Here is a 19,999-nt window from a genome sequence, read left to right on the forward strand (position 1 = left end):
GGACTAATAATAAATGGATGCTACCAGACTGAGTTCTTAGTTTCCAAATCAATTAAAAGAATGTGATTAGAGTCCCACAGCTGAATGATTTAAAGCTTAAGTAAATATTTTATCACTTGCTACTCTAACATAGGGAGGAAAGCTCTTCAAGTAGAAATCCAAAGGCACGTAACACTGTATCAAATTTAATATTAAAATTCATAGAAATGTGAATGAATCACAGCCTTCACAGAAACTGTAGCCAACATTTTCATATCATATGTCAAATATCACATAGTGTAGGTCACTGCTACTCATAGTATGGATGCAAGGGGTCTCCATCAATTATGTCACCTGGGAGCTCACCAGAAATGCAAAACTCAGGCCCTGCCACAGATCTACTGAACCAGAATCTGCATTTTCACAAGATCCTCAGGTGATCTGCATGGTTTTTTTTAAGCTTGAGAAGTGCTAATATAGAGTGTTATTCCGATTAATCATAAGCATTACTTCTGAAGCTTTTAAAACATACCTGAGACACTCCATAAAATCTTCTGATTATCAGTGAAACAGGTATCTGTAGGGCTTTTTTTTTCTTTTTTGCCAGGTTTATCTTTTTTATTCGATTGATTTTTAGTTTTCATTTATTTATTAGGTAAATAAAAATTGTATATATTTAAGGTGTACAAAGTGATGTTTTGATATATGTATACATTGTGAAATGATTACATCCATCACCTCACATAGTTACCTCTTTTGTGTGTGTGGTGAAAAAACTTGAGATCTATTCTCTAAGCAGATTTCAAGTATACATTATTATTAACTATAGTCACCATGCTGCACATTAGGCAACTGTAGTTTTTTAAAAGCTACTTAGGCTATTCTCAAACACAACTAAGCTTGAGAACCAGAGGAAAGAACACAATTTCTGAGTGAAACACAACTGAGTTTTAAATTCTAACTCTGGGCTTGAAATTCTGGCTCTATTTAACCACATAGTATCAATATTTTAGTATCAGTAATTTGCCAGTAACACCCTGGCAAATTACTTAAGGTCCCTGAGCCTCAGTTACCTATAAAATAAGAAAAACTGACTACCCAACATTGTTGCTAATGGCCAGCATTAAACTAAGAAAACTGTCTGGCATTAAACTAAAGAAAATTAGCTTCAACTGATTTCTTTATTTTAAATTCTAAAGGCTATATATCTTTAGGGAAGTGATAATTAAAAAGAAGTTGAAAAAATTATTAACATCCTTCCACATTTAGCTGAGTATATTTTAATGTTTATAAGATAATTTTATTTCAACTACACTCTTTCCCAGTTCTCTAAAAAACACATAATGTATCAAAATTTATAATTAAAAATTTCTAATAAGAATCATCGTCAACTTTCTCATATCCCAGATATACTAAGTTCTGATCAGAAACAGCCACCAGGTTTAATAATATGAAAACCTTAATCTGGACTGGATCTAATGTTAAAATCCAAACATGCAATAGATCTAAATAGGCTGGTGCTACCTTTCAAAGTGAGATACTTGTCTTTTAAAAAAAAGAAATCTGTTGAGCCATAAAATTTAAAACTGGAAGGGGACTTCCTTGGTGGTCCAGTGGTTAAGACTGTGCGCTCCCAATGCAGAGGTCATGGGTTCAATCCCTGGTCAGGGAACTAAGATCCCACATGCCGCTCGGCCAAAACAAACAAACAAAAAAACAAAACAAGAAAATTGGAAGGGACAACGGAAACCAACTAGTCTGACATTAAACTACAGGAGAAATGAGGTGAGGAGAGGTTAAACCAGCTTCTTATTAGAGACTCAGATGTTCCAAATCCACACCATAATGTCTCCATTATTAAATTCAATACAGAAAACACGAATCCATAAATTACTTGTTGAGTTGGAAGGCATTTAATGTTATCCAGTTCAATCACCATTTTAAACAAAAGACTAACTCTACTATCCAAGGCACAAGGGTTTCTATTATATAAGGAAGTGTTAAATAAAAGAGGACTACTGTAGTTCCATTTCTTGATGATCCCAGGAACAGAGCTCTGTTGTTCTGGTTATCACTGTTTATTAATCTTACATAAGAGATAATCCCATGACATAACATGAGATATGTATAATATATGTAACAAATGATACAGAACTTTCCAAACTAAAGTAGCAAAAGACATGGTGCTGAGGTAAGTGTGTACCTTCAACTGTTTGCTCAAGGGTAATTATTCTCTGTATCTTCAACCCTTTAAACCACTAATTTAGACTCAATTAGTTACTAAAATCATTCACAATAAATAAGTAAATCATTCCAACAAAAAATAATTCTTAAAACTCTATGTTTTTGCTAACTGACTAAATTTGGGGAGTTTGCTCTGTTTTCTCTTAACAGCAGAAATCTAGGAATATGAATATGTGTATGCAATGATCAAAATCCCATTAAAACAAAACTCAGATACCAAGTATACCTCACTCTTATGAGTTGATTTATTCATGATTTCTACTATTATTGATTCTACAGTGTATTTGCTGGGCAGATTTCAGTATTTCTTGTTGTTAGGCTGAATTTAAGTATCATTTCTTCTAAATTTGCTCTAGAGATGGAAAAGTCAATGGTAATAGAGTCATTTAAAGTTATCATTCAGTCATTTCTCCATAGAGCTAACATAGCCCCAACTCCTAACATTTTTTCATAAGACCTATTTCCTAAATTTTAAACATGAGAAAATCATGCTCATTCCAATTTATCTATGTATGTCTTCAAATAAGGGCACTTAAGGCTTCCCTGGTGGTGCAGTGGTTAAGAATCCGCCTGCCAATGCAGGGGACACGGGTTCGAGCCCTGCACTGGGAAGATCCCACATGCTGCGGAGCAACTAAGCCCGTGCGCCACAACTACTGAGCCCGTGTGCCTAGAGCCCGTGCTCTGCAACAAGAGAAGCCACCACAATGAGAAGCCTGCACACCGCAATGAAGAGTAGCCCCCGCTCGCCGCAAGTAGAGAAAGCCCGCGCCCAGCAACAAAGACCCAACGTAGCCAAAAATAAATAAATAAAATAAATAAATTTATAAAAAACAAAACAGAACAAAAACAAGGGCACGTAAAACAACTACAACTTTCCAATAAATGCTCAACTAATCTGAGTATGGCAGAATGATTATCTTTTTCATATACTGATAAACGCAGTTTGTGTTAAAAAGTGTTTTACAAAGTCAATTCAAAGAGACGTAAATTACTGCCATTATCATGAAACAGTTTTTATTCCAATTTGAAGGATGAGGATGGATCTATAAGCAAGTGAAAGTGACTGGCATTTTCATGCTCATGCACAGCAGGCTGCAATGGCCAGCTGACTTCGATTATTGTATAATACTATTCTGATTAAGGGGGAAAGAATAAAACCAAACACCAGCTAAATAATTTCACTGAAAATACTTAAAATATCTTAATTGTAAAAGTTTTTTTTTTTTATTCTATGTTGACATTTAAATTTGGAAATTGGTGACTGGTGCAAAAATGATGTCACATTATGCAAAGTAAGGCTTATATCTTTAAGCACTCATAATTTTAGGCAATCAGTTAACCTTTTCAAATTCAAAGTTATCCCCTAGAAAATAACACCACAATGCTATGCAATGACTATGGAGATACTGACATGTATGCTCCCTTTCTATATCTTTATTTTTCTGAACATAAGAATGAAAAACGAAAAAAAAATAATGTCAGTAGGTAGCCCACTCATTTTACAGCCTAGAGCAGAGGATATTATACTGGGTTATCCTAAATGCCTATTTCCAGGATCCATTTAACAAAGAATATATTTCAAAATACAGGTTTTAAAAAAATATATTTATTTATTCATTTGGCTGCGTCGGGTCTTAGCTGCAGCACATGGGCTCTTCTTTGCTGTGTGTGGGATCTTTAGTTGCAGCATGCAGGATCTTTAGTTGCAGCATGTGGGATCTAGTTCCCCGACCAGGGATCAAACCCAGGCCCCCCTGCATTGGGATCGCAGAGTCTTAACCACTGGACCACCAGGGAAGTCCCAAAATATAAGTTGTTTCTGACTGAAGTATTGGCCATTAGTATAATAAAAATATAGAATACTATTATCTGCAAGAGGGCTAAGGATTACAAAGGCATGGAGATATCTTTTTTATTTTGTGAAATTATAATGCAATATTAAAATTAAAATTCTTCATTGAACATCAACTATTACTACTTTAACTACAGCTCTGTCCGAGAAAACGATCCATTTTCACATCCAAATTTCCACATGATTTCACTTTCTTTCACTTGTGTGAAAATGAAAGAATACCTTAAAAATGTTATTATCGGCAAGAGCATTAAAAAAGGAAGCATTTTACTTTATATTAAAAATAGACACATATACATGGGATGTGTGCAGAAAATAGCTAACATAGTAGGTCTAACTACTTATCCTTAAAAAGACCAGCTTATAGAAGATTGGCCCTTGGCTGGCATCTGAGAACTTTAATTTTGGGGTGATCCCATCCATTCCCAAAACGGTAAGACTTGCTCACTATGCCTAAACTGTTTATACAAACAATGTGGTTTACGCTTTTCTTCTGGGAGTCTGGAATCTGGGCACGTGCTCAGAGAGGGTGCCTATGTGAGCAAGCAATCTCCAGTAAAAACTCTGGGCATTGAGGCTCTAATTACCTTCCCTCGTTAGCAACATTTCACATTTGTTGTCACAGCTCTGCTGGGGGAATTAGGCATGTCCTGTGTGACCAAACCGGGAAAAGACCCTTGCAAGCTTATGCCCAGTTTCCCTAGACTTCGCCTCAGGCATCCTTTGCCTTTGCTAACTGTGCTCGGTATACTTTTGCTGTAATAATCATAGCCTAGAGTATGACTATAGACTGAGTCCTGTTAGTCCTCTTAGGAAATTACTGAATCTGAGGGTGGTCTTGGAGACCTCCTACACAGCATGTATAGTAATAAAAATAAAAGTTTCATTTTCCTAATTGCTATGAAACAGGAAATATGTATTTATACAAATCAATATTGACCTATAAATTTTGTGGTTACCCCTAAAATAATTTAAATATGCATTCTTGACATAATTTTTGAGTTTTTATTTCAGTATTTTAAAACCAATTCTTAAGTAATAATCAGTGCAGTTATGCACATTGATCTATTTATATAGAGATGACTACTAAACAATTCTTAAATTATTTAAATTGAAGAGAAAAAGGATTATGTTTATAATCAGTGTTTTATCACGGAATTAAAGGGCTCAACCCTCATACTTTATTAATAAAGGCTCCACCCCAGCCATCTTTAAAAATAATGGGTTCCTTACCTTGAAATGCTCCTGCTTCAATAACCCCCTCTTTGGTACTTTCAAAGCCATGAGATGTGATTTGGGTTTCTGAGAGACCAAGTCCAGCTGGTAATGAACGCTTCAAATCCTTAGCAACATTTAAATAAAAGAGAAAATCTTGTAAAAAATCTCACATCATGTAACATTTCAGCATAACTATGTCCTTTTAATCCACCTTAAACTGTTTTTTCCCTCTACTATGTAGTATTCCCTTATGCTGTCACAGGGTTCTGTAATGATGTATAATCAGCAGCAAACTCAGTAAGATTTGCTATTAAGAGGTACAGTGTATATCAAATACAAATTACCCAATTTTCATAATCAGAGTCTATGAATGGATCCTACTGGTTTTTCACAACAATGACAAGTTAGCGATGCACTAAAAGATAAACGTCTTTGAAGTCCTTTCTTAATACTCTATTCCACCACATATAACGTACAGTTATCATTTGAAACTCCTGCAGCCTTCACACTGAACTCCCTATGCTGCTTACCCTGTTTTATTTTTCTCACAGCAGTTATCATTAAGTAGCTAGTGATAAATAAATATAATTTATTTATTATATTCAATAAATATTTGTTGGATGAATAAATAAATGAATTTGTTGAATAAACTAAAGGACTTATGACAACACCATATAGATTAAGAAGCTGATACAGCAATAGGCTTATTTTAAAATTTAATTTAATGAGTATCTGCTTATTCTTACTATGTTAGACTTGCTGGGCAAAGAAAAAGATAACATAAGGCACAGTACTTGCCTCACCGGAGAGACAACATACACAAACATTAATATAAAAGTTGAACTTGGTGCCAAAGTAAAGACAATAAGTATCAGAGGAATTCACAATAGGGACTAAGTCCATGAAAATCAAATAGGAAAAGAGAAAGTACTGCTTGAGCTCTGGAACATAAAGGATTTACTGAATCAACATTTAATGAGCACCAAGTTATGACAGCCAGTCCTCTAGACACTACAGATAAGCACTGTAGGAAACAGATGGTCTCTGCCCATCAGACTCATGTGAGGTATAGGGGAAGGAGGAGATGGACAGTAAATAAATGTATCTCAGGTAATAAGAAGTGCTGTAGTAAGTACTTCTTGAAAAACACAGGTTTGAACTGCATCCTCTTATATGCCAATTTTTTTCAATAACTATGCTTGTACTACAGTACTACAAGATCCGAGGTGGTTGACTCCTTAGATGCCGGAATCGTGGATAAGGAGGACCAAAGGAAAAGTTACACAAAAATTTGCCTGTGGGGAGGGTGGGCACCCAACCCATTGTTCAAGGGTAAACAGTAATAAATTGTAAGTGTGTTTGTTATTTTTTTAAGGCAGGATAAGAGGGATACAGAGTGACAGGCAAAGGGTGCTACTTTAGATGGGATATTCAGGGAAGGTCTCTCTGAAGAGGTAAGATGTGGGCAGAATTCTGAACAAAATGAGGGAGTGAGCCATTTACATATGATCAGTTTGTCAATTTCTACAAAAAAAAGCCAGCTGGGATCTTGATAGAGACTGTGTTGAATCTGATCAATTTAGGGAGACTCCCATCTTAACAAATTAAGTCTTCTGATCCATGAACGTGAGCTGTCCTTCCATTTATTTAGATCTTTTTTAACTTCTTTCCTCAATGTCCTATAGTTTTTAGGGTACAAGTTTTGCACACATTCCTGAGTATTTTCTTATTTTTGATGGTACTATAAATGCAACTGTTTTCTTAAATTTATTTTTGGATTATTTATTCCTAGAGTTTAGAAATAAAATTGAGCTTTGCATATTGCTCTTCTATCCTTCAACTATGCTGAACTTATTATTTTTAAAAGGTTTTTTTGTGTGTGGATTCCTCAGGATTTTCTATATACAAGGTTATGTTGTCTGCAAATAGAGATAGTTTTACCTCTTCCTTTCCAATCTGTATGCCTTTTATGTGTATAGTTATTCTTTATATCTTATACATATTGTATCAACACTCTTTTATATCCAATATTTGATAAAAACATTAAAAAAGTGGTAAAACCAATGTACACTTAACATCTAGAGTTTTTCATTAGCAAGACCAAAAAGATCAAAGGCAAACTTTCTGTTTAATCCAATGGAGATGATATGTCTACTCCAAAAGAGAAAACTAATTAACATTAGTTTTACCAGGGACATTTCTTTGAATTGGCCTGTAAAAAGAAAAAATACCCACTCCAATGATTTGTTATAAGCAAAGCTATGACATAATTTTTTTTAAAAATTTAAGGATCTCACTGCTAATCATTATGAGGACAAACAAAAACTAATAAACATAAAATAAAAGCACAATAACATAATAGTAAATACAAATAAGCTGAAAGATTGATTCTTGCTTTCTTCACCCTAATTAGAACTCCCCGTGAAATCACCTTTTGAATTTTGTATGGCAAACCTTAAAAATGTTTATCAACAGCAAAGACTCTAAAATCACTTTTTAAAGTTTGTAATAATCTCATCAAGTATCAACTATTACTAGAAACATGAAAGACCTGGAAAGATAATTCAGATGGCCTCATTTGAATACTACTTTCCTATCAATATTTAGTGGCTATGTGATCCTGGGTAAGTACTTAAAAACGTTTTAGCTCCTGTTAGCTCAGCTGTAAAAAGAGGATCAAAATTACCCCAGAGTACTACTACAATTAGATGAGATAATATGGGCGAGATACCCAGTACATATTTTTAGGCACTCAGTTAAGCTGGCCATCCCTCTCCTCTACTACAATCATCTTTACAACTAATTAGTGCTATCACTAATAATTACAATAGCAAACATTTCTTGAGCACTTACTATGTGCCAGGGATTGTTCTAAGCACTTTATGTACAGGCAGTCTTCACTCTGCATGACAGGGCAAGATCAAGATCATAAAAATGACCAAGCAAGTAGAAACCGTGCAAAGTGGTTAATGGGAAAAACTGATTATTCCATTACCTTCAAAAATTCTTGTCAAAACTTTAAAAAACTCTTTCCTTGCTTATGTTGTTAAGTTAGCCTTCACTATGTTCTTCTGGCTCAGATCTAGAGTCTCTCAAACCGTGGCAGTGTCAACATGCCTGGGGGTCAGTTATTTCTTCCACAACTCCGTTTAGGTTTATTTTTCTTTTCGCCACACTGTGGGGCACATGGATCTTAGTTCCCCTACCAGGGATTAAACCCACGCCCCCTGCAGTGGAATTTCGAAGTCTTAACCACTGGACCGCCAGCCAGGGAAGTCCCATTTAGGTTTTGTTGGGGTATTTTTTTTTTTAAATAAATGTATTTATTTTTGGCTTCGTTGGGTCTTTGCTGCTGTGCGCGGGCTTTCTCTAGTTGCAGCGAGCGGGGGCTACTCTTCATTGCCGAGCGTGAGCTTCTCATTGCGGTCTCTTGTTACAGAGCACGGGCTCTAGGCGCATGGGCTTCGGTAGTTGCGGCACATGGGCTCAGTAGTTGTGGCTTCTGGGCTCTAGAGCACAGGCTCAGTAGTTGTAGCACATGGGTTTAGTTGCTCCTCGGCATGTGGGATCTTCCTGGACCAAGGCTCAAACCCGTGTCCCCTGCTTTGGCAAGCGGATTCTTAACCACTGTGCCCCCAAGGAAGTCCCCCATTTAGGTTTTTTTTCGGGGGGGGCGCTGAGTTTGGTCTTCGTTGCTGCATGTGGGCTTTCTCTAGTTGCAGTCAGCAGGGGCTACTTTTCATTGAAGTGCGCGGGCTTTTCACTGTGGTGGTTTCTCTTGTTGTAGAGCATGGGCTCTAGGCGCATGGGCTTCAGTAGTTGTGGCTTGCTGGCTCTAGAGCACAGGCTCAATAGTTGTGGCTCGTGGGCTCTAGAGCACAGGCTCAGTAGTTGTGGTGCACGGGCTTAGCTGTTCCACGGCATGTGGGATCTTCCCAGACCAGGGCTCGAACCCGTGTCCCCTGCATTGGCAGGTGGATTCTTAACCACTGCACCACCAGGGAAGCCCCTCCACCCCCGTTTAGGTTTAGTTTGAATTTACGTTATCACTTTTCATTTCTTTGCTGCACTTCTATCTTTGTTTACCCACTCCCTTTTGATTATCCACTTCTGTAAAATGCCACATGGGTTTATGACCAGGAGACAAGGTGATAACAGAACCACATGATTTGCTGTCTGTGTATGAAATGAATAACAGATACAGTGACCAATCACCAAGAGACTTTGAAAGTGATGTGATTACTCAAAAATCATGATATGCATCGTCATTCACATGGTGATTTTTGAACTTAAGTGCTAGCAGTGAAGTTTATACTTGACACAACTACTGTTAATACACTGTGGTGACAGAAATCTGAGCTGTGTTGTTCGGGACAGATATTATTTAATTAAACCACGGTAACCAAAATTAATGCATTTTGGAACTATACAAAGCAAGAACTGCCTAATATTATCTCATTTAGTAGTACTATCACTACTATTTTACAGATGAGAAAACAGGAACACAGAAATAGGACTAAGCTTCAAGACACACTATTGACTGTAATGTATAGTAAATGTAAACAGACACAAGCAATTTGTTAGAGACTCAATTTATTTTAGCTAGTATGTTTTCTTAAAAAAATTATTTAAAAAATATCTTTTAAAAATCATTGCAGAATCTGCTCACCAGTTTAAACACACTAATGCAAATATATTCTCAACTTGTAATTTCCTACTGGTACAAAACAGATAACAACTTTCATTCCATTTCACTTATTTCCTAATGTCACGTAAAACCTCTTGTCACAGGACAATATCCTTTTCATCTGTGTATTGTTTTGGAGAGCACTTAGAATTAAAAAGAAAACACTCTTTACACTCAGTTTTATTTACTTCTTATTTTTAAACCAAATCTCTGAGTCTGTTCATTTTGCTAAATAAATGATCTTTACCTTCCCAGTTTATTTTTTAATATACTAATGTACTAAATCAATGGTTTCCAGTTTTAAATATTACTGACACTTTTATTCATATTTACATAAAACCAGATAATTTTTTCTCTCTAAAAGACAAATACATCACTTACAAAATAAATAATGTCAAAGCACCAAGATATTTCTTAAACTCTGTGAGTTTGGTTATTAAGGTCAATTATTTATAGAGTGGTTTCCCTGGATATTGCTTTGCTCCAAGTCTTGACAGCTTTTTAGCTCTCCTTAAGGAAAAAAGTATCAAAGACAGCTCTCAAAATATGAGGGTGAAAAACCATAAACAACATACAAATGCCACAGAGGTCCAGGAGAGTTGTGTTTGCTGTATTCTTAGAACTTAACTGAAAGAACATTATTCATTTGAATCATCTGTCCTGTCACAAAATATTGTGTGAATTCCCAGAAAAGAGATATAGTAGTAGTAGTTGGGAAGAGGGGAGCGAGTAACAGGTTAAATAGGGAATTTGATAGATACCTCTCATTCCCTAAGTTTTTAAGAAGTTAAGGGATGCTTCCATCTTGTCATGCATGGCCTCTGGAAGAAACAACTTCTAGCTGTCTGAGGATATTACATTTCACTCAAACCTCTCCCAATGGTCTCCCAAGGGTCCTTTACTCAACAAACAAAAGTTCTTCTAGAAAAAAACCTCGTGTCCTTTATGTAAAACAGCTGTAAAATCTGAAAAACACTAAGGCCTTCCTTTGCTTAAACTCTTACTAGCAGAAGGAGCCTAACCAAAAGTGGTACAAATAGATCCATTCAGGTTGTGAACAGAATAATCATTTTGATAGTGGTCTGGCAGTTAAGTTGCTGCAACACAAAATGATACGCGCTATGAGAGTGGAATGCATGACTTGTAAGAAAACACTCAGTATTTTATGAGCTTGTTGACTGCTTTCTGTAAAATACACATTCTCTAAGTAATATAATTTAGCCTCATAGTTCACAAAAACTTTAAAATGTATCTTTACATAACCCTTAAACTTTTAGCGTCTCAGTTGTAAGGTTGTGCCTAGCTTAGTAACTTTTAAAATATATGTTACTGCATTTACTCCTATAGTTTCCAGAATATATTTGAGAGACAATGAGCCCATTTATAACCAACAATGTAAAATCCCTAATTTGCATTTTTATGTCGCTCACATTCAACTCAATGTTTAAGACTTTGCAAAGTCATGCTTAACAATTGCACAATAAAATGGAATAAACCTGAAGTTAATTTTCTATTCAAGCTACTAGGAAAATACTGGAGTATTTAACAGTTTTTAAAAATAAATCTTCAAACAATTAAAATAAAATATAATGCTTTTGGCAAAAACGTTTCATGTATAGTTTAAATTCTTTTCAGAGGATACAAGATAATACTTGTAGTTACAGCTTCCATAAAGCTGTGAAGGGATGTTCATTTTCAACCAAAATAACTTGCTTCCATTTGCATATTTTAACAGAGGTAAGAATAAGAATGAGGTTAAAAATGTAACTTTATAATTTAGCATAGTAATCTACTTTTGAACTGAAGTTAGAGCAAAATTAACAATTAAAGAACACCAAATGTTCAGCAAATTTGCTTTAAAATACACATGCTTTGGGGATTCCCTGGTGGCGCAGTGGTTAAGAATCCCGTCTGTCAATGCAGGGGACACGGGTTTGAGCCCTGGTCTGGGAAGATCCCACATGCCGCGGAGCAGCTAAGCCCGTGCGCCACAACTACTGAGCCTGCGCTCTAGAGACCGCGTGTCACAACTACTGAAGCCCGTGTGCCTAGAGCCCATGCTCCACAACAAGAGAAGCCACCGCAATGAGAAGCCCGCCCACCGCAATGAAGAGTAGCCCCCACTCGCTGCAACTAAAAGAAAGCCCGTGCACAGCAATGAGGACCCAACGCAGCCAAAAATAAAATTAATTAATTACTTTTAAAAAATACACATGCTCAGTAAGATGCACAACACTGCAGTATATAAGTAGAACTAGAGATTTTAAGCTTGGTGCTTTGTGACCACCTAGAGGGGTGGCATAGGGAGGGTGGGAGGGAGACACAAGAGGGAGGAGATATGGGGATATATGTATAGCTGATTCACTTTGTTATAAAGCAGAAACTAACACACCACTGTAAAGCAATTATACTCCAATAAAGATGTTAAAAAAAAGAACTAGAGATTTATTAATGAATTCTCCCCTTTTACTCAGAGAGAGGAGGAGAAATCTTTTAAAAAGGAGGAATTCGCAAAGCATGCATTGCAACCACCAACAATCTGTAAGGATTCTCCAAGTATTCCACAAACTACACGAACTCTCTTCTCCCTAGTTTCCTTACACTATATTTTCCCAGTTTTCCTCCTATCTGCATCTTTTAAAATGGCTTGGTGTTCTTTCCTGGCTCTAGTTTCCCTCCAAGAGCAAAGTCCGAAGTCTCACTTCCCTTCTTCCCATGGTGACCTGAAGAATCTGTCTCCCTTGTCTTTAGTCTTGTTAGCCCTGAAATTCATTCTTTGTACAGTAGGCAGAGACAACTTTCTAAAATGCGAATGTGATGAGGCACTTCAGTTTTTACTCATTTTAGTGGTCCTCCATTGCTTTTTAGGTAAAGTCCAAACTCCTCCACACAGTTTTGAGGTTTTACAGGACCTCATCCCTACTTACTCTCCAACCTCATTTCTCACACATCTGCCCCCACGTTCCCCACTCCAACAATAACGAATTTTCAATTCTACGGTCTCGCAACTTTTTCAGGTCTTTCTAGTTGCCTCTGATGGGACCATTCTTTACTCTTCTTCATTGGGTTGGCTCATCCTTTAGATTCAGCTTGGATAGCACTTCCTCAGGTCCCATACTTGTTCGTACCCGTTATCAGCCCATGCTATACTGGGCTTAGCATATCACTTCTCACACAGCATTGACATTATTTGTCTACATTCTCTCTCCTGAAGACGGTAAGCTCCCTAAGACCATCTATTTTGTTCCTCTTTGGTACTCCTAGTATTTAGCAGATATAATACTAATACTTCATTTAATTTTCTCAATTTAAACACCTTATCTCATTCTTCAAAATGGATAAAACCTTCCACAGCATCTACATAATATAATTTTAAAAGAAACAAATTGAAAATTTTATGTTAAATATTCTATAAACTTTGGTAATTTAAAACCCCTTTTTGTTGTTTTAACAGTTAGCTACTTATAAGGAGTATCTGCCAGAAGCAAAGCTGTTATTCAACAGACCTCCACATTCCTAATTCTGCTGTAAACATACTGCAACATCCTTAACCTCCTCACGGTGGCCTCTCTGACACTCTACAATTATCTTGAGTCAAAGTGGCCTATTCTCCAACATTGTTTATCAAGCAGGTAGAGGGAGGGTCAGCATTTTCTCAGCTCTCCACTTCCTAACTACCAGTTCTCAAACTTTGGTTTGGGTAAGAATCACCTGAGAAAACTACTAAAAATGCAGGTTCTTAGCTGCTTGTTGTAATTCTGGTTAAGTTGAAGTGTGGAGCCCAGGAGTCAGAATTTCAAACAAGTAAGTGAGGTGACTCTGATGTAGGTAACCCTCTGTCTACACTCTGAGGAACTCTGCTGTAGTGTGCAGTGCTGACTCCCACCTCACTACCCTTGCGGGCCACCCCACCTACCGACCCTCCATCACCCACCTTCTTTCCGGTCAGTCCCCTCAATAATGAGGGCTTTGGCATATCCAGGTCTTCTGCTCTATCCCCAATTTTTACCATTATCCTGGGTGTTCCCAACGTTTTGGGCACGCTTTCAGGGAATGACTCTATGTTCAATTTGCAATTACTTCCAAAGTGATATGTAAGGTGTCTAAGCTGAGTTTTACAGCTCATCAAAAACATACTCTACTAATGGCACGGTATGTAGTCTGTTGCTTTATTTTTTTTAATACAAACTGTGAAATACTTAAAATGAAATAAAATCTATTGCATGAGCCTGCCTATCTATGTTGATGCAGAATGATGGGTTGTAGTAATAACCATCTGTAAAGATGTATGATTTCTTCCCCCTCAGTCTGCTTGTAGGAAGCCTAAGGTTGGTAGTTTCATTCAGATTTGGTGATCTGTAGCTGGACAAGAGGCCAAGAGTGTGACGGCAGATAAAAGATATATTCAACTAATACAGTATATCCCAACCTACACTTTAGTCTCAGATTTCATTAACTTCTTCATCTCTAATGCCCTTCACCTTTCACGCCCAATTCTACTTAAGCAACTGGAACTCCCATGGCCACTCTTTGGATCTTGTCACTGCTCAGGAAGCAACACTTCTGGAATCTTAAATCTAATAACTTATTTTATGATCACAGTCTCCTCCCATATCTGTTACTCCATTTGATCAAGACAGCAAATCTCCTGACTTACCTACTTTCTTCATTTTATCAACACACACACACACACACACACACACACACACACACAATCTCAATCTCATTTCTCTCTCTCTCTCTCTCTCTCTCCAGTTCCCTCTCATTCACTCAACAAACATTTAACAAGAACTTACAGCATCACTGTCTTCTGGCAGTTTACTGTCTATTCTCTTAGTTCCACCCCAACCCCTGCATCTTAGACTAAAGTCTAGATTCTAAGTAGTACTGAAGTTAAGATGTACCAATTTGCATCAAGGAAATGCTGAATTCATTCAAAGACTATCACTATGGAAATGTTTGTATATAACTACATTCAAGACAATTTCTCCTAAATAGTAAAACACTTATCCATGATAGCATTTGTTTATAAAGGTACAATCTAAAAATTATAATTAAGATACATATGGCTTCAGCTTTTCATTAAAAATTATACTTATTCACAATTTTCAACAGGAATATGAATCCACAGTTAATTTAATAGATGTATATATAATAAACATATATTTTAAAACTTAATTTGTGGTAATAGTACTAAGAATATATTCTATACTTAAAAAAAGTAAATGTTAAAATGAATTTAGATTTGCATGGATTAAACAACCCCTGAAAAACATCTGCCATACCTTTAAAAGGATCTAAGATATACATCTGGTAAAAAACTGGTCTTAGGAAAAAGCCCTCATCAAATCAATGCTGCCAATGACAGAAGTACTAAATTCTTCAGACAATGCAGAAGCATTATATTGTATCACCATATAGTATGGGGAAAAACTGTCATCAGATGCTACTCAAACTCTAGGATAGGATGGCTGAAGTAGAAATTATGTTAAATTTAAGTCATACTGAAACTCATTCTTTCACTGAACTACTGTGAACCATAAGCTGTGCAGTGCACACATACCGTCTCTGCCATAAACAGAGTGATTCCAAGCTCTTGGGAAAAGCAGATAAATAAATGGACAGTTACGACATTAAGGTGAGGACAAGAAATATGTTCTAAAAAGGGTTCTTATAATTTCTACTCTTATATTCTTTCCCAAGTCTTCTTTAGACTGCTAAAGTATGTTATCCAGACTAATAAGTACAGGGGAATGGAGAAACTACTTAGTTTAACAAAAGAATTAAAGAGTAAAAGAAAAATAACAATAAAAACGTCCAAAACAATAAAACTTCCAACAGCTACAACAATGATGACCATGATGCATGTGGAAAATTAAGGACAAAAGATGTGTCAAGTCTAAGAGTATAATATCTCTTCTTGTTGTTCCATAGAAGTCTAGAAACCGTGTTTCTAGTCCTGGTTCTAACATTTGTTCATTCATTCACTAAACATTTAATGAAAGCCTGATTATCTATTATGTGCCCGCAATGCTGCCAGGCCCTGGAGATAAGGTAATGAATGAGCATTCTTGCCCACACTGTACTTACAGTCAATCACATAAGCTTTTGGTACAGCGAGTTAATATGGGTAATTCCATCACAACCTCAGGGCCCCTTTTCCTCAGTTGTAAAATAAAGTAGTGAGACACAGGGATCTTCAAGGTATTCCTACTGGATTAAAATCCTGTGATTTAACTCAAAACTTGTAGATCAGGAGTATTTAAAACACAGGGAACCTAAGGATCCACCTGCAAGGTTCAAGGGATCCTAAACTCCTTCAAGTTGAACACAAGATTTGGTAGCTTTTGTATATATAGGTTTTTCTAGAGAAAAGGTCTATAGGTGGAAAACCTAAATAATGAATTTTAGTTTTGGGCCTACCACAGGAAAAGTTTTATTTTAGCTATATTTACTAAGGTAATTTCTCTAAATCTGCCAAATATAACTTAATTCACAAGAAGTTTCAACTTAATTCACAAGGAGCTAATATTCACTTCTTTAACTCATGGTACAAATTGCACATTTCTAACCTAATATTTTGGCCAGCACTATAACAGAATAAATTATAAATAATATGCAGTTTATAAGTAAAAGAGTAATTTGTATTCTTTAGAGATTAAACTTTACTACTTTATAAAAAATAACAATTACTTTTTATTTAGAAGCAAAAATATTTTTGCTGTAAAGAACTGAGATAATACTAAGATTATTATCCTATCCTCTCTACGTATAGCTGTTGCCCCTCATCTTAATAAAAAAAGTAACAAACCTTGAAACATTAACACATGTTAAGCTGCTGCCAGGGAATTTCTAGGACAAATTCTCTCATTACATTCTCTATTTCAATGTGAATGTTGAGTTAAAGTCCACCAGAGCCTCTTGTGGGAGACTAAGGGAAATCAAATGAAAAATGAAACATCGGCAGTGAGACACACAAAGGAGAACAGAATCATTTACAATTTCACTGCCTGGGCCACAGTGACGCCAACTGGCCAGCCAAGTTATGACAACTTAGTAAGCCATCATCTTAATTTCATACAAGACTTTACACTTTTTAAAATGCATTATGCAGTATGCATTAAATAAAAGCCATTATATGATTTTATTTCATTTTTTCAATATTTTTTATTGAAGTATAGTTGATTTACAATGTTGTGTATTGTATGATTTTAAACATCAAATATGTATAAAAGATGTATATTAGTAAAATACCCTTAGTTATGAGCTAGTTTCTCATGAAATCTCTTTATTAGTCTCTATAATGCTAAGTAGAGCAGTACATTATTCACAATTTCCTTACGAACTTTTATCTATATTAAAAGAGAAATATGAATATGACGTTAAATACAATTTCCATTTTATTGCTCAGGAAAATAAAGGAGTATGCCAAAATGTAGGTAAATATATGCCTAACAGATCTTGAGTGTAATTTATTTGAAACAGTCAAAAGATGCTTTTGAAATACTGTTTTCACTCATAGTAAAAGGGATCACATAGCCAAGTTTTATTTTAAAGAATATTAAATATGTAAGAAACTCTCATGATATATATTGTTCATAAGAGCAGCTACAAAGAGAAACAAGTTTTATGATGTTGAATTTCTTTAGGGAGCTAAAGTGGGGTGTACTGTTTGAAGTGGATTATTGCTTCTAAGGAGTCTTGCCTACTGGTGAAGTTCACATCCAATAAGAGGAGAGCTCCAGAACAACATTTCCTTTTTTCCTTCTTTACCCCCCAATAGAAGATGAAATAACATTATAGGGGAATCTCCAAAAAGAGAATTAAATATTAAATAAGAAGTAAACTTACAAAGCAGCAAGTTAACTGGTTTTGACTGCATAAGCAAAGAATTTATACAGATATATAATGATTTAATTCACTTCACTCTAATAAGACTCTATTCTAAAGTTAAAATTTGAAAGGCTTAAAAAAAACTTTTCAGTACTACTCAAAGGCAATAAAGGTTCTTAACTAAAGACTCATGAATAGGTTTAAGGTACAAAGCAACCCTGCAGAAGAATGAAGCTGGCAGAATTAACTACCAGGTATCATGGCTGAAGCTAGTATTTGCTCCAGACTTAATTACTCTAATAAGTAAGTAGGTAAGATAGTGTGGTATTATTGCAAGGATAGACAAAAAGACCAAGAAATAAAACATCCCAGTAGCAGAGCCACACATCTACGATCACCTGATTAACAGCAACAGCCCCTATGTGGGAAAGGATAGTCTTTTCAACAAATGATGAAAATCACATGCATATGAGAAAAGAAAATGAAACTTGACCCCTACATCATGCCATACACAAAATTCAAGATGAACCACAGACCTATGTGTAAGAAGTACAACAGTAAAACTTTTAGAAGAAGCTAGAGTATCTTCATGATACTGGGATAGGCAAAGATTTCTTAGAAGGGTCACAAAAATCATTAAAGGGAAAGAAACACTAATAAATTGGACTTCATTAAAATTAACTTTTGCTCATCTAAAGATACCATTAATAGAGTACAAAAGCAAGTTACAGACTGGAGGTAAACATCTGCAATACACACATCCATACAAATGACTTATACCCAGAACATATAAAGAACTCCTACAAATGAATTAGAAAAAGGCATATACTTAATAGAAAAATGGGCAAAGGACTTGAAAAGATACTTCATAAAAGATAATATTCAAATAGTCAATAATAATCTGAAAATATGCTCAACATCATTAGTCATCAGGGAGATGCATGTTAAAACCACAATAAGATAACCATTATGATTCCATCAGAATGGCAAAAATTTAAAAGTATGACAATATCAAAAATTGGTAATGATGTGGAATAACTACAATACTTATTCACTGTTGTCAGGATTGTCAGCTGGTTTGATCACTCGGCAAACTAGGTGACAATATCTACCAAACCCAAACATCACCATGACTTGGCAATTTCACTCAGGGTATATACTCAACAGAAATAGGTGATTATGTACACCAAAAGACCTGTATAAGAATGGTCACAGCAGCTTTATTCATAATAGGCACAGGCTGGAAACAACCTAGGTATCCATCAACTGAAGAATGGATATACAAATCGTGGTGTATTGACACAATGGAAAACTATATTACAATGAAAAAGAATTAAATACTGCCAAAGCAACAACAACAATATTATAGACATAGTGAAAGCCAGTCAGAAAAGAGTACACACTATATGATTCCATTTATATGCAGTTCAGGAAGAGTCAAAAGCAATCAATGACAACAGAATTATAGCAGTAATTATCCTGGAAGGGAGGGAGGTATATTGCTTAGAAGAGGGCAAGAGGGAGCTAGGTAAGGCAGGACCTCGAAATGTTCTACTTCTTGATGTGGGTAGTGGTTCTGTTGAGCTTTACACTTAACATTTGTGCTTTTTACTATGCATAAGCTATAGCTCAAAAAAAAAAAAAAAAAAAAGAACAGGCTTAAGGCTTGAGATAGAAGATGGCAGGTGAATCCCCAAAATAATGAAGCATTTTGTATGTGCTGCATTTTTCTCAAAGGTTTCATTACACTGTCTATTAAGAGTATCAACTCCCTGGTGGCAGGTATTTCTGTCATTTTTGTTGTGATGATATCCCCAATGCCTGGTATACAACAGACACTCAATAAATGTTTGCAGAATAAATTCACAAAAAGGAACTGTTACCAAAAATAAGATGAAGCAATCATTAACTAAAATCCTGGTGTAAAAAATTATTTGAATTAATAGAAGTTTATAAAGTAATTGGTAGACTGTCTAATGATGGTAACTTGAGTCTCCTTAATATCCAAGTGTGTCTTAGTGTTTTCAAATACCAGAAAGTGAAAATTTCCTTTGAGTGCTCAGAATTTAAGTCTTTCTTCTGTCAGTCACCGAATATTGGGCCATGGATGCTTAGAAACCGAGTTAAAACACTTGCAATTAAAATAAACATATCCCAAGCTTGAAAACACATTTGTTTCTTCC

General features: G+C 35.8%; 1 protein-coding gene across 4 annotated transcripts in view; it reads right to left on the reverse strand.

The window, feature by feature from the left end:
- The window catches only part of ARFIP1 (ARF interacting protein 1), a 134,907-nt gene that overhangs the window by 64,541 nt on the left and 50,367 nt on the right, over positions 1-19,999 (reverse strand). For all 4 annotated transcript variants that reach the window (XM_082838264.1, XM_082838265.1, XM_082838262.1 and 1 more), the window contains one exon: positions 5,312-5,420. In XM_082838264.1, the coding sequence (XP_082694390.1) occupies positions 5,312-5,420 (109 nt within the window). The remainder of the gene's footprint in view (positions 1-5,311; positions 5,421-19,999) is intronic.

This window comes from Leucopleurus acutus (assembly GCF_964270905.1).
Source record: "Leucopleurus acutus genome assembly, chromosome: 4".
NCBI lineage: Eukaryota > Metazoa > Chordata > Mammalia > Artiodactyla > Delphinidae > Leucopleurus > Leucopleurus acutus.